The 13,321-nt window shown below is 51.3% G+C and overlaps 1 protein-coding gene across 1 annotated transcript in view; it reads left to right on the top strand.

The window, feature by feature from the left end:
* Positions 1 to 13,321, top strand: part of SDK1 (sidekick cell adhesion molecule 1) — an 876,702-nt gene that overhangs the window by 772,388 nt on the left and 90,993 nt on the right. Inside the window, exons 26-28 of the mRNA XM_088017186.1 lie at positions 832 to 947; positions 2,344 to 2,533; positions 4,693 to 4,791. Coding sequence (XP_087873312.1) covers positions 832 to 947; positions 2,344 to 2,533; positions 4,693 to 4,791 — 405 coding nt within the window. The remainder of the gene's footprint in view (positions 1 to 831; positions 948 to 2,343; positions 2,534 to 4,692; positions 4,792 to 13,321) is intronic.

The following is a 13,321-nucleotide window of genomic DNA, read 5'->3' as shown; positions in this document are numbered from 1 at the left end:
AATGGGTTCACAGGGAAATTCTCAAAGCAAGTCGAGATGATCTAGAATATAAATTCTTGCTTTTAAAAGCTTGATTCTTGTCCTTACACGCATTCTATCCGAACCACTGCAAACATATAAGACAAATTAAAATAAGTTCAGTGACATACATAAACAGAAGGGAGTAAAAACATCATCTTACACATACCCAGGTCAAGAATTGCACAGCTTGCCTGCACAGGCCCATCTCGTTGAAAAAAAAAAAAAAAAAACAGCGAAATGGAATGTATGGAGAGTCCTCCAGCCTTGGTCTCTCCATCTGCAGAAAGGGGCTAATAACCCCAGCCTCTCTGGGCTGTTGTGGCGATTAGATGGGACTGTGGCTCTGAAGACCCCTGTAGCGCAGGATGCGTACTCAGCACCTAAGAAATCTTCCCTCCCCTCCCCTTCATGTGAATGATAACGTCCCCTCCTCTCTCCTGCACCTCTGGCCCCTCTCAAAATACCACGTTTAGAGATGTCACTGAACGGGTGTCTGAGAGTGAGGATTTCCCATTTGTGATCAAAGTCTGGAGCTCCCACAAGTTAATATAAAAACAGACCAAGCAGATTTTCTTGCTGGGTAGACTCAGGTAAAATTGAGCTCCTAAATACCCTGGATTTGTGGAATTTGTTGCTAATATTAAAGAGATTTACATTTCTGTTATACCCTCTGCAGGCTTAATCTGATCACACCAAAATGCTCAGAATTCGTTGCTCTTTCAAGGACAACTTGATTGGGTAAAAATTGGACCTTTATTTGTAGAAACCTTTGAACTTTGGGTACCAATCTGTCTTACTCATCCTTTGCAGTTCCTTCAGCTGCCCCTGAAAACGTGTCCGCTGAGGCCGTCAGCTCCACCCAGATCTTACTGACGTGGGCTTCCGTGCCCGAACAGGACCAGAACGGGCTCATACTGGGCTACAAGGTACGTGTCGGAGGTGACCGTCCTGTGCTTAGGCTGTGCAGGTGCACCCGCGTGTCACCCCCCCTAGACCAAGGAGCGCAGAACGTCATCCAGACCTGCAGCACCAGCCTGTGTTGTGATGTTCACACCTGTTGTCTCCTCTAAACTTCATTCCCATCTGGGGACAAGGCCTGGGTACAACCTCCTAACACAGGCACAAACAAGGCACGGCTAGGAGCCAGCTACTTAAACTCAAGCCTCTGCTTCCTGGCTTGCACAACACGAGTGATCATGGTGGCTGGCTCTGAGGCTGGTCTGAGAAGGAAGGGGGTTTGGTTTTGTAAGATGCTCTTTGCTCCCAGCGCGTGCCGAGTTGGTGTTCTTGGCTACCTGCGTGCTCGCAGGCACGCCAGCATCCTGAGCAGTCTGGGACGATGGCAGCAGCAGGAGGGGGCAAGCGCCTTCCTGCCTCTCCAGGAGCCCTTGCTGGGTTCAGTCTTACCTACACTTACCCACCTGTGCTTGTGTTCCATCACCTACCCCCAGCAGCGGGATGGATTTTCCTGAACGTGACCAGCAGGGCCACCCCCGTCTGCTACACCCTGCACAGCCTTCGGGCATGGGAGCCCCAGGCTTTCTGTGGGTTCGATCCCTAGTCTCTGGTTTTCCCCACCTGTTCTCCTGGGCATTCAGATTGCTCCCTCAGGCCCCATTGGATGTGATGATCTCACTGGGCAGGTGCAGTGACCAGAACTCCACACCACATACCTGGGTCCCAGAGAAGAGAGCTTGCCCTGCTGTGTCCAAGCTTCTCCCTGAGGACCGCCATCTTTTATGGTCTCTGGGTCCCTGACTAAGGGACTGGTTTGGGAAGGGTGAGCTGTGAGTGAGGACTGAGCAAACAGGCAGGCGCAGGCAGGGCTGTGGAGGGGAGCCTCCCAGGGTGCTGTGTCTGTGCGTGGGCAGCAGCATGGAGCCCAGGGGGACCGCGGCCTGGGCTTCTGGTGGCTCACAGCAACTCTCCTGAGGCAGGAGCCCAATTTCCCAAGAAGCTGGGAAACCGAGCGGGGCGCTGGCTCCTTCTGTAGGAAGCATAATGTCTGCGTTTGTGACCGAGTCCTCGTTCTAGTGGGCGTGGTCAGTGTGGCTACTGTTTGTGCCTCAGATCTTGTCATTCATGGCTCAAGGGCAGCTCCCCCAGCCACAGGCTGGGTCATAACTCCAGGTCCTCTTCTGCTCTGGAGTGCATTTTCCCCCTGAAGTACCATAGCGTATAGAAACTAGATCAGCAAGCCTCAAACACAACGGTTGTGGGGGAGAAACCACAGCTGGCTGGTCCGTGCCGTGTGGTTGAGAGGGCCCCTTCCTGGCACCCTGCATCCCCATGACCGCGCGCGCTTGTGTGCTGACACTCCAGATTCTGTTCCGGGCCAAAGACCTGGACCCCGAGCCCTGCAGTCACGTCGTGCGAGGGAACCACACGCAGTCGGCGCTCCTGGCCGGTCTCCGGAAGTTCGTGCTGTACGAGCTCCAGGTGTTGGCGTTCACCCGCATCGGCAATGGAGTCCCCAGCTCTCCCCTCATCCTGGAGCGGACCAAGGACGACGGTACGGTAATGGTGTGCCTGAACAGCCCAAACAGCCTGGACGGTTGTCATTTTTCACTTAATTTTCAAACCCTTTTCCCCCGCTTTTTTGGTTGAGGAAAACAAAACAGAATTGCTTTTCAGCCACTGAGCGTTTATATGGCCAATTTCAGCCCGGAGTGAATTTTTACAGCCTAATTAGGAACCTCTGCACATTTCGGTCATAACTCTGCGAGAGGCAGTGCAGTAAAGGCCGGGTGGGTGGGGGCCAGAAAACATCCGGCTGCTCCGGCTGGCAGCATCCGCACAGGTCGGGTTAAGAGCCCCACTCCCAGCCTGGGTGCCTCGATTTCTGTGGTGCGCCCGCTCCCGTGGTCTGCACGCCAAGAGGTCCCTAGAAGTTCCTGCATGGAGTGGGGCGGGCTCCACCGGCTCCCGGACTCCCCACACTCGTGCCTCCAGGCCGGAATAACAAGCACCTCTTCACGGCTCTGTTTTTATGGAAGTCTAAATCATCAGCAAATATGGTTTTCCACTTTGCAGATGTCAAACACTTAAAGGTTATCTCTTTTTACATTTTTGTTACGCGGACTATAGCAAATAGTAGGGGAGGGGGTGTACATTCTGGGGGAAAATACTGCTCTCCCCACCCCACACACACCCACCTTAGGGATCAGAAACTTCTCACAGAAATGGAAGAACTGTAGATTTCCTGATACACGGCCGCGGAAGTCATTCAGTTAGCCCCCACGGTGCTCCGGCTGCTGAGCGGACCGGTTCTCTGTGTTCTGCTGGGAGATGGCACCAGCGCTGGGCTTCAGTCGAGGAGAGTTAGGAACACTGCACACTGTCCTTTCCTGGATGCAGAGCTTCGGGGGGCTGGGACCTGACGGGGGACAGTGGCCTCGAGGTTGTTTGCAGAACTATGCGAAGCCATGACGGCCCGGGTTACACAAACGGACCTCCAGCCTCGGCCAATCACAAGTAGAGACTGGAAGTCACAGAATGCTTTTCCTTCTTCTCCCACGGTGCGAGTAGAAGCATGCTCTCCACTCCCTCATTTCAGTGTGATCCAGATGATCAGCCACGGGGACGGCGCAGGGGACGGAGGCCACATAAGGCTGCCGTCGAAATTTGCATATTTGTGCAGTTGGTCCTGGCATGCGAGCCTGTAGCCTCCTTACAGTTATGTTACCAAACGCAAGGGTCACAGATTTATTTAAACACAGATTTAAAATTTTAAATACTGTTCTCCGCTTAATAGCCAGAGGCAGAATTCAGTGGCCCTGGAATGACTGTAACACACATCATCCTATTTGTTGTTCCGAGCCCATTGCCTCTTATCTGGGAATCCATTAAGTTCCAACCAGAGGTTCTGACACTCACTCGCCTACCCATTTTTTTTTTTTAAACATTTTATTTATTTATTTGACACAGTGAGAGAGAGAGAGAGCACAGCGGGGGAGCGGCAGGCAGGCAGAAGGAGAGGGAGAAGCAGGCTCCCCGCTGAGCAAGGAGCCCGATGCGGGACTCGATCCCAGGACTCTGGGATCATGACCTGAGCCGAAGGCAGCCGCTTAACCGACTGAGCCACCCAGGCGCCCCTCGCCTACCCATTTAAGTAAATACATCTACGAGGGCTATGACAGTGGTAGGCAATGGCGCCACACCACGCAGAATTATTCTGTGCATTTGTGCGCATCAACTCTTCATTTCCTAAGACGGTGCATACGAGAAAAATCATTCATTGTAAACATGTCACTTTGTCAATGGGGAGGGACTTTAGGCCGTCTGATTTACCTAACACCGCTGGCAGGTGTCAAGCCCCCAGAAGAATTCAGCCCAGATTGGTGGAATCTTGACCTCGGGCTTGATGTGCTTGCAGCCTCACACCCCTTGCACTCATGGGCTCCCAGCACGGTTTGTGAGCACCGCTTCTGGAAGTTGGAAAAGCAGATGAGCTGGATTCTAAATGAGGTGTTTTCTCAACATCATTAGGGGGCCACACGGAGCCAGCTAGATTCCAAAAGTCATTCAAGGCCTTGAGTGTCTGGTCCATGAACAGAGTCGCCCGTGGTCACAAATGCTCGGCCAGTCCACAGAGTCCTATGTAACCTTCGTCATGTTCCCCCATAACACCATAGAGGCACCTGGCTCACAGGTTTCCTCTCCTCCCTCCAGCCCCAGGCCCGCCGGTGAGGCTTGTGTTCCCAGAAGTGAGACTCACGTCCGTGCGGATCGTGTGGCAGCCGCCAGAGGAACCCAACGGCATCATTCTGGGTAAGGAAGCGGCCGTGATTAAAGAGATAATAGCTCAGGGGGAAATAGCAATTACATTGATTTCATCTGTTTTTATTACACGTCAAAGAGGTTGAACAAAAACAAAACAAAAAAAATCCTGCCTGCCACAGCCCTGTCTTTTCTGTGCTGAGAAATGTTGGACCCTCTACTATCTTGTGAACTGTGTGCTGAGGTTTCTTTGCAGATTGAAATTTACATTTTGTTAACCCAGAATTTCTTCCATTTGTTGGTGATTCACAACAAAACCATCTGTAACTGGCCCTTCCTTCAGCTCTGAAATAACCAGGCTGTTTCCATGGGCATCTGGGAAGAAGCAGCCTCGTTTTTCATGGGAGCCAGAGACCCAGGCTTTGCTCCCAAGTTCCGGGAAACATCCTTGGCTGCAGGGCCTTCACCTCGTCCTTTTAAGAAGTTTCCAGAGTGAATTGTGTGCCTTGGGTCCCCGGGAAATTGTTTACTTTTAACGTTTCGTTCAGGGGGGCATCTCTGATTAGCATTGACGAAAAGCCTTAATTTTTCTTAGTTACCCAAAGGTGGCAAGTTTTATTTAAAAAAAAAAAAATCATTGGTTCCCTTATTTAGTCACCCTTTCACCATGACAAATTCAGGGCCTCCCCTATGCACGGCATTGCGTGCATGGTGGGCAGTAAGGAGAGAAGATGCGCCCGTCCTCAGGATGTGAGTGGCTCACAGCACCGTCGGGGAGAGGCCCAAGGACAATGCAACGTGATAGGTGACTAATAACGGTTCATGAGATGCCCCACCAGTAGGTCACCCGGGCTGAGGGAGCTGGATCTTGCCGATGAGTGGCCTCTCGAGTCCTGGAGGAAGGGAGGAGGGGCGTCCACTCAGCCAGATGGATGCCTCATGCCTGTGGGAGTATAGACGGACCCCAGCCTGGAGATGTGGGCTGGGGCCCGGCCAGAGACGGCTGGGGATGGCTGGCTCTGCCATGCAGGGAGTGCCCGGGGGCCCAGATGCTGAAATCAGGCATCTAACGGCCAGGGCCCCAAGTTCGATCTATTCTCCAGACCCAGGCCAGCATTTGACAGGGTGTTACCCTAATCCAGACTTGCAACGGACCCCCACATGTGTTAGCTTGTGCATGGGATGGTTTACAGGAAGATTATAAACCTGAGCTTACAGACAGGTAGTAAAATTCACCACTTACACCTGCCTCTGATGTTAGGATTCTAATATTTGGTTTGAAAAAGAGTTTCACTTCATTAAAAAACTTTTTTTTTAAAAAACTCTCTGCTGAGGGCAATAGGGAGTCACCCCAGGACTTTGAGCTGCAAAGTGACATAATCAGGTTTGCCTTTTAGGTAATAACTAGAAAGAGAGGCAAATAGTTTTTGAGTTCTTCCACGAACCTGGAGAGGAGGGAGCCTGGGGCATAGCGACGTCGTCTGCTGCAAGGTTGGGGCCCTCCTCAGTCTGGCCCTTCTTCCTCGTGCGATTCCTGGAGTTGCTGGGTGGGGTACTTTGCTAAGAGTACAGTATTTCTGAATTGGGCGACCTTCGGAACTGCTGGTTCTTGCTACTTAAAAACTACAATGAGCCGCAGAAGAAGCTGCTGGTGAAGTGTGTATTCCAGGTCCCATCCGGATGAGACGGGATCGCAGACACATGTTAGGCCCCGTGCCTTGTGCTCCAGACCTGGGGCGGGAGATGGTCTACGGAGCATATGGCTGGGCCAGAGGTTTCCCAGAGCCCCTCAGCACCGTGCCCGGCTGTCTCTTCTAGACTGAGCGGGCTAAACATCTGATGACCCAGGGGGCATCCCCAGCTTGCCATGAGACAGGAAACCTCTCTGGAGCACAAAATGTGAATTCTGACCTGTCACAGTACCCGGAGTCTCCAAAAAGCAGAGTGTCCCCGGTCTGCTGAGGAGGGAGGCCCCATCCCCACCCGCCCCGGACCTGGCAGCCCCTGCTCCTGCTGCACTCCCCATGGCCTCTGCCCTCTGCCCCGGTACTGCAGCTGGTGCAGATTCTGTGCCCACCTCCATGCTCACCGTAGCCATCCTGGGCCGACAGGAATCATCCCGCCAGGAGGACCCCACGGGAGAGGGATGGGAGGCAAGTGAGGGTTTCACATGTGATTCTCTCTTACCATAGCTGGACATGCACTCTGATTTCATAGCCATGGCTTTGAACTACTCATCCTGGGTCCTCCTCGCGAACATGGGGAGGTTCTGGCCTCAGCCAGGGCCAGCCCACTGTGCTTGCTGGTCCTTTGCCCCTTCTGTGCTTCTAAAGTCACATTTGATGTCACCTCCGCCTGCAAGCTTCCTCCACGGCCGTCCCTGCCTGGTTGTGCCCACTGTCATCACACGAGTCTCACTGTCCAAAGGTAAAATCTCATCACTCACTTTGAGGGCCATCTCTAACATTTGTACGTCTGATTGAAAAACCACCGTCAACAGAGAATTCAGACCACGATGGGTTAGCATTTACATCATTCAGCTTTGGAGCCCTAGAAAGTCAGATACTACCCAGGAGAGATGGGGACGTGGGCAAACACACACACATAGGCTCCTGGAGAATGATCTGGAATGTCTGGGCGAGGGGAGCACGTCTGTCCTCTGCATCCCAGAGGACCTTCCCGTCGGGTCTTAAGCCTGGAGTTCTCACACCTCTACCCAAGGGGACACACACGGGATGCTCCTGCCACATGGCGTTTGATAACAGGACACCCGAGTGTCCATCCATCAGGTGCCAGAAAGGTGTATTGTGGGCTCTTCATGCAGCAGAAAACATGACAGCAGTTAAAGGAATGACCAAGATCTACACGAGTCAACATGAGGAAATCTTACAAGCATCCATTCCGGGGAAAAACAAGTTGCAGGAGAATACACACAGCGTGAGAATGTTTCTGTACATTTAAACCTTTATGAGCGTTATTATTATCATTTACGGTCCACATGTGAAAGTGTGCACTCACGGACAGGAAGACACCCCGAGTTGCCTCTGAAGAAGAGGATCCGGTGGGGCCACAGGACGGCCTCAACTTTTTCTGCTTCATCTTTTCTCTTATATGAAAAAAACAAAAACAGTCAAATTTGGCAAAATCTCAAGATTTGTTCAGTTGGTGCGATGAATACTTGGGTGTTCCATCTATATTATTCCCAGTATTTTCTGTATGTTTGAAAGATTTATAATCAAGAAGGACAATCATAAGATAAAAATAACACATTCACTATAAATTTAAAAAACAGAAAATTCAAACAAAAAGAAGAAAATGAGAATCACCCACAATTCTACCGCCCAAAGATAATGTTAATATTTTTTCTTCTAATCATTTTTCTAATATTTTAATTATAAAATATTTCCTACTTAAAAGGGAGCCTCTTTGTCATACTGCATGTATGTTTAGCAGTGGTGACCCGCGCGTGTCCCTGCCGACCCGTCTAGGATGGACAGCCCACCAGGCCCCCCAAGGGATTTTGTGTTTATCTCTCCTTCAGTTTTCTGTATGACTTTCCTAGAGTTAAATTTAAGCCTAAAAATCTAGTATTAGTGCTGCATGTTTTTAGATTTCATACAAACTCTTGTCGCGTGTTTTTCTGCGAGTTGGCTCTTCTCTTCCCACGTCATGAATCTTTCCTACGTACACACCCTCACTGTCCGTTTTTGCACACACCCGACCAGGACGTTTGCAGCGTTTCCAGCATCCTGGTGCGTGTGCGGAAGGGTTCCCCAATGCCAGATGAGCATGCCCAGCCTTGCAGGTCTGTCGGCTGCTCCCATCCCTGGGCTGCCCTGGGCTTCATCTCAACTCATTGTTCCTATTTCCTTTTCAATCTCTATCATTTCTCCTTCTTGCCTGCTGATTCAACCGTGCACTTAGGTTTTCTTTTCTTGATACCATATTAATTAGTTTTGGATGTCTTAACAAGAAGGTTTTTCAGGACATCTGGTTTATCGCATTGCTGAAAGCAAACTCTCTCTGTATACTTCAGTACTGTTTGGACACCCAAGGTACGAACAGGTTCATCCCAATAATGTAATGTTTAAATGCAAATACATTATAATTGAAAATTTTTAAAAATATAGATGATCTCCCAAATTGTACAGTCAGAAATAACGATGTGACTGATGTCCTTAGAGGTGAATCTTCACAGCGTTTCTGATGATCTTCTCAGGATGCAGGCCTGGAAGCAGAATAACTGGGAGAAGGTGCTAGAACATTTCCAGAGTTCTTCACCTACTTGTCACACTCTCCCTCCAGGAACGCTGTGTCAGTCAGCTCTCCTGATAGCAATACCCATGTCACCCCACCGTCACCAGCATCGACATTAATGGTTTTTTTTTTTAAATCTTGGCCAGTTTGATACATAAAATAGAATATTTATATGAAGGGGACATTTTCAAAGTTTACTAGCCATAATTTATTTTTTCCTCTTGGGAATTTCCAGTTGATGTTCTGTACTAGTTTGCTGGGGCTGCCATAGAGAACCACACAGCACGTGGCCTAAACAATAGGAATCTATTTTCTGTCAACTCCAGAGGCTGGAGGTGTGAGATCTAGGTATGGGCAGGGCTGGTATGTCCAGTGGCCTCTCTCCTTGGCCTCCCCATGCCCTCCCTTACCTGGTCGTCCCTCTGTGCATATCTCTGTCCTGATCTCCTTTTGTACGGGCACCAGTCCCACTGGACCAGGGCCCCCCCCCCCAGAACTTCATTTTACCTTAACCCCTCTGTAAAGACCCTCTCCCCAAATACAGTCACACTGGAGGTGCTCAGGGCTAGGACTGAACATGGCAACTTGGGGGATGCAGTTCAGCCCGTAACACGTCCTTTGGCCATTTTTCTCTTGGGGACTCACCCCTTCCTTACGGGCTTTCACATGCCTTACACGTTGGCGGCATCCAAGTACCAAGTGGCTGAGAGACCTGAGCCCAAAATCCGAGTCTGAGTTGGAGGCCTGGCTCTGCTGGTGTTAGTGCCGTGACACGGGGTCCGGACAACTTAGCCCAGGAAAAACCACCCGACATGATCATTAACAATATTCACTGTCATAGATGTTGCAAAAGTTCCCCTTTTATTTTTGGTCACAAGGACTTTCACGTAGACTTGAAACTTGTGTGTCTTCCCATCTCCTGCTGTTTCCACGATGGGGAAGCAGGGGCTGTTCCCTGCACACTGGCCCTGTAGGCCGGGGTCAGCGTGCACCTGGCCCCTCTCAGGGTCGCTGTGAATCCCTCCCGTCCTCACTCTGAGTGGTGGCCTCTCTTCCCACTCTGGACTTGCAGCCGCATCACTCCCTGGGCACCACTCGGGACACGGTGGCAGGACTGGGGCACACAGGAGGGTCAACAGGCTCTGCCTCTTTGGGCTGCAGAGGGCGAGACACAGCAAGAGGAAAGGCTGAACAGCCACCTGATCTCAGGATCTGACTCAGCCCGCTGTTCTCAGGAGGTTTCCCGACTTCATGCCCCCAGGCGGCGTGATTCACCCTCCCCCACATCCCCACGGCCATAGGTTGCAGGATAAACTCATGAATCCCTGCCTGCCTGCTCTACTCTCCCCTGAGTTTTAAGCACCACACTCCGGACAGTCTGAAGGCAGCGTGGGCAAGCTTGCAGACTCAGCAGCCCAGCCTGGTGAATTTAGGCATGTCACTGAGCCTTTCTGTGCCTCAGTTTCCCTATTCCTCAAATGGGAATAACACTCATACTCCCTCATAGTGTTGACTGAGTTGTGCATGAGGACCTTAGCACAACACCCACCACGTGGTAAGCACTCAACGAATGTTTGCTCAAATGCATGGCTGTTTCGTATTTTATCGTGTCTCCTGGACCAGAGATTTTTTTCTTGACGCCCAAGTCTTTGCCTGGTGCCAGCATCTAGCTGGTGCTCCCCAGCAGCGGTTTCACATGGACAAGACAGGGAGAAGAACCAGGAAAGGCAGGTTGGAGCCAGGTTATAAGATGCTCCTAAGGGAAACTGAGTTTCAAATTTGGGTTTTGATCTGTAGTTCCTGGGGGTGGGAGGGGTCACTAAAAATCACAAAAATCCAAGTAAGGAGAGGGCAGTATTTAAATACTTCGAGCATTCCAACCGCGGCAAAGCAGACGGAAAGTAAAACAGTGCTATGTCTACCTGTAATGCAGAAAAACACCACATCTGAGCATCTTTTGTTGTAATGGCCTTTAGTTATAATGGTAGCAAATGTCTGGGTAACCTGTCACCTGGGTATTATTGCAGCTAGCACACCAAATTGCAGATGCTGTAGGAAGGATGAGAAAACAGTTTCTAAAGATTCAGGCCGGTGTTCGTGGGAGAGAAAGGGAGACATCTTTTTTGCAAGACTGGCTTCCCACCCAGAGACCTTGAATCAATGCTCCCACTTGGGCAGCGCGGCCTTCTGAGTTTATAAACACCTCTGCAGCCCGTGCTTTATAATCTATATCAAAACATGTTATTGCATTTCGAAAAAAGATTAACAGCACGAAACACCACCAGGCGCCCACGGGGGAAAAGCACTTGCTTACTTGCGTAAATATTTTACTGTGGAGAGCTTTTAGCATTTAGCGCCTGCCTTTGGGGGATGCGGCAGGAGCCACCTGAGCACGGTCACCCTCCCTCCCTCGATGACGACTCTGCACTCCCTTAAATGCTACCAAGCTAACATGATGCATGTGCTCCTTAAACCCACGCGGGGCTGCCCAGCCACACACACCAGAGCCTCCCCCCACTTCCAACTGCCTACCGAGGGCCTAACATTTACCCTTAGCTTATTACAGAAGTGTGTGCAAAGACTCTGCTGAGAATTGGGAGTGCGAGTGAATATAATCCCTGTTTGCAATTACAGAGTTTTGATCCACTGTTGCATTTGTCTGCCGCCACCCTCACACAGATAAGCTGTAAGACCAACAAGCCACATCGTGCCTGGGCTGGGCTCCTCCAGGGCCATTCTGCTGCCGTGGGCTCTCTGGAACAAGTTGTGGGTGCTGACAGGGACTTCACTACTCACATCTACCCACAGGGGCTACCAAGGGGGTCAACAGCACCATGCCCCACTGGAGGCTTTGGCTTCGGGCCCCTGAGCATCAGGCCCTAGGGATGTATCACCGAACAGGCGATTCTCAGATGGGTGCCTTTCGCTTGTACGGGAAGCACACAGCCTGCAAGAGGCCTGCAACCACCCAATGCACCAGACGCAGCTCCCCCAGAGGGCTCTGAGTGCCAGTCTACAGTCACCCCATCTGAGCGAGGCAGCTGAGACCCACCACCCCCCAGGAATCACCCCCCGCCAGGAGGCTCCCACCAACAGCAGCATCTTAGAACCTCCTCCTGGATCTCACACAGCTAAAGATTCTAGAAGTGGTGTCAGGCTTGAAATACACGCCCTTCCCCAATTCTCATTTTCTAGATGCCCGTTGTTTTTTTCCATCTTCTGGGCGTGTTCAGAGACTGCGTAGTTTCAGTCTTCACCCTGGATCAATGCGGCTCATACTTGGCCTTGCCCCCCGAATGCCTGCCTGTATTATCATAATTCACCCATAAGCTTACAAATCAAACTTCACTTGGGCTGTGTTTTCCTCCTACTATTGATTCGACTTGCCCATTCTTTCCTAACACCCAGCGCAGCCTTCTGCCCTTGCACCTCTGACATCCAGCATGCTAATGTTTCTGATCACGCTCGAGCTGTAATTACATAACTAGCCTTTTCCACCAAAATGCTCTTTTCCCTCAACACTATCTCCCGTTATTCCCTACAAATGCAAGAATGGGTACTCAGCTACTTCCTTTTGCCATTTGTGCACAAGAAAAGGCTCTCCTCTCCTGCCCGTTGAGGCTAGGGCGTTGTAAGGACATTTGAGGTGGCCGTCTTTCCATTCACCGGACCACAGAACGGGGACTGGAGGAGATCACCCTGAGTTTAGGGCGGATAAGAGGAAGGCACGAACATACCCACGGGCTGAGGGACTTTCTCCCAGTGGCTCGTGTGGGAGCTAGAGCAGAGGCAGAGATGATAAGCCAGGTTTCCCACAGTTGCGCACGCACGACGCCGTGCGTTGCTGTTCCGTGTGTGGCTTCAGAGTCGGCGCCGTGGCTTTAGGAAGCGGGCCTCGTGGTCTCCGTGCTGCGGGGGCGGAGGAGCCCGGGACAATCCCGCTGCAAACAGCCCCCTTCCTGCTCAGTGCTGGTGGCGCCTCGAGGGGCAGGTCTATGCATGCAATATTACAGCCGATCAAAACTCACATTTCTGAAGGACAAGAAGGACGCTTCTGAGATGTAGTAAGAAGACACGAATGAAAAGCCTGCACTTGGAGTAAAATCAGTTTTGTTTCAAGTTCATATGCATAGGAAAATGATGACCAAGAGCCGTTCCTAAGATAGGAACAGTGACCTCAGGATGGTGGCAGGTGCTGTGTGCGCGGTCAGCCCGTGGGGCCCCGGCACTGCCCCCCACGGCCCGGCCCACAGCGTCCGAGGGGCCGGCAGTGTGCCGTGCAGGAGGGCACTCTCTGCCCTGGGGCCAGGCTCCCATAACTGCT

The sequence above is a fragment of the Eumetopias jubatus genome, unplaced genomic scaffold (genome assembly GCF_037043125.1).
Source record: "Eumetopias jubatus isolate StellerSeaLion01/CBP00866 unplaced genomic scaffold, mEumJub1_p1.0 scaffold_12, whole genome shotgun sequence".
NCBI classification, from domain to species: domain Eukaryota; kingdom Metazoa; phylum Chordata; class Mammalia; order Carnivora; family Otariidae; genus Eumetopias; species Eumetopias jubatus.
This window is presented reverse-complemented; position numbering and strand designations above follow the sequence as displayed.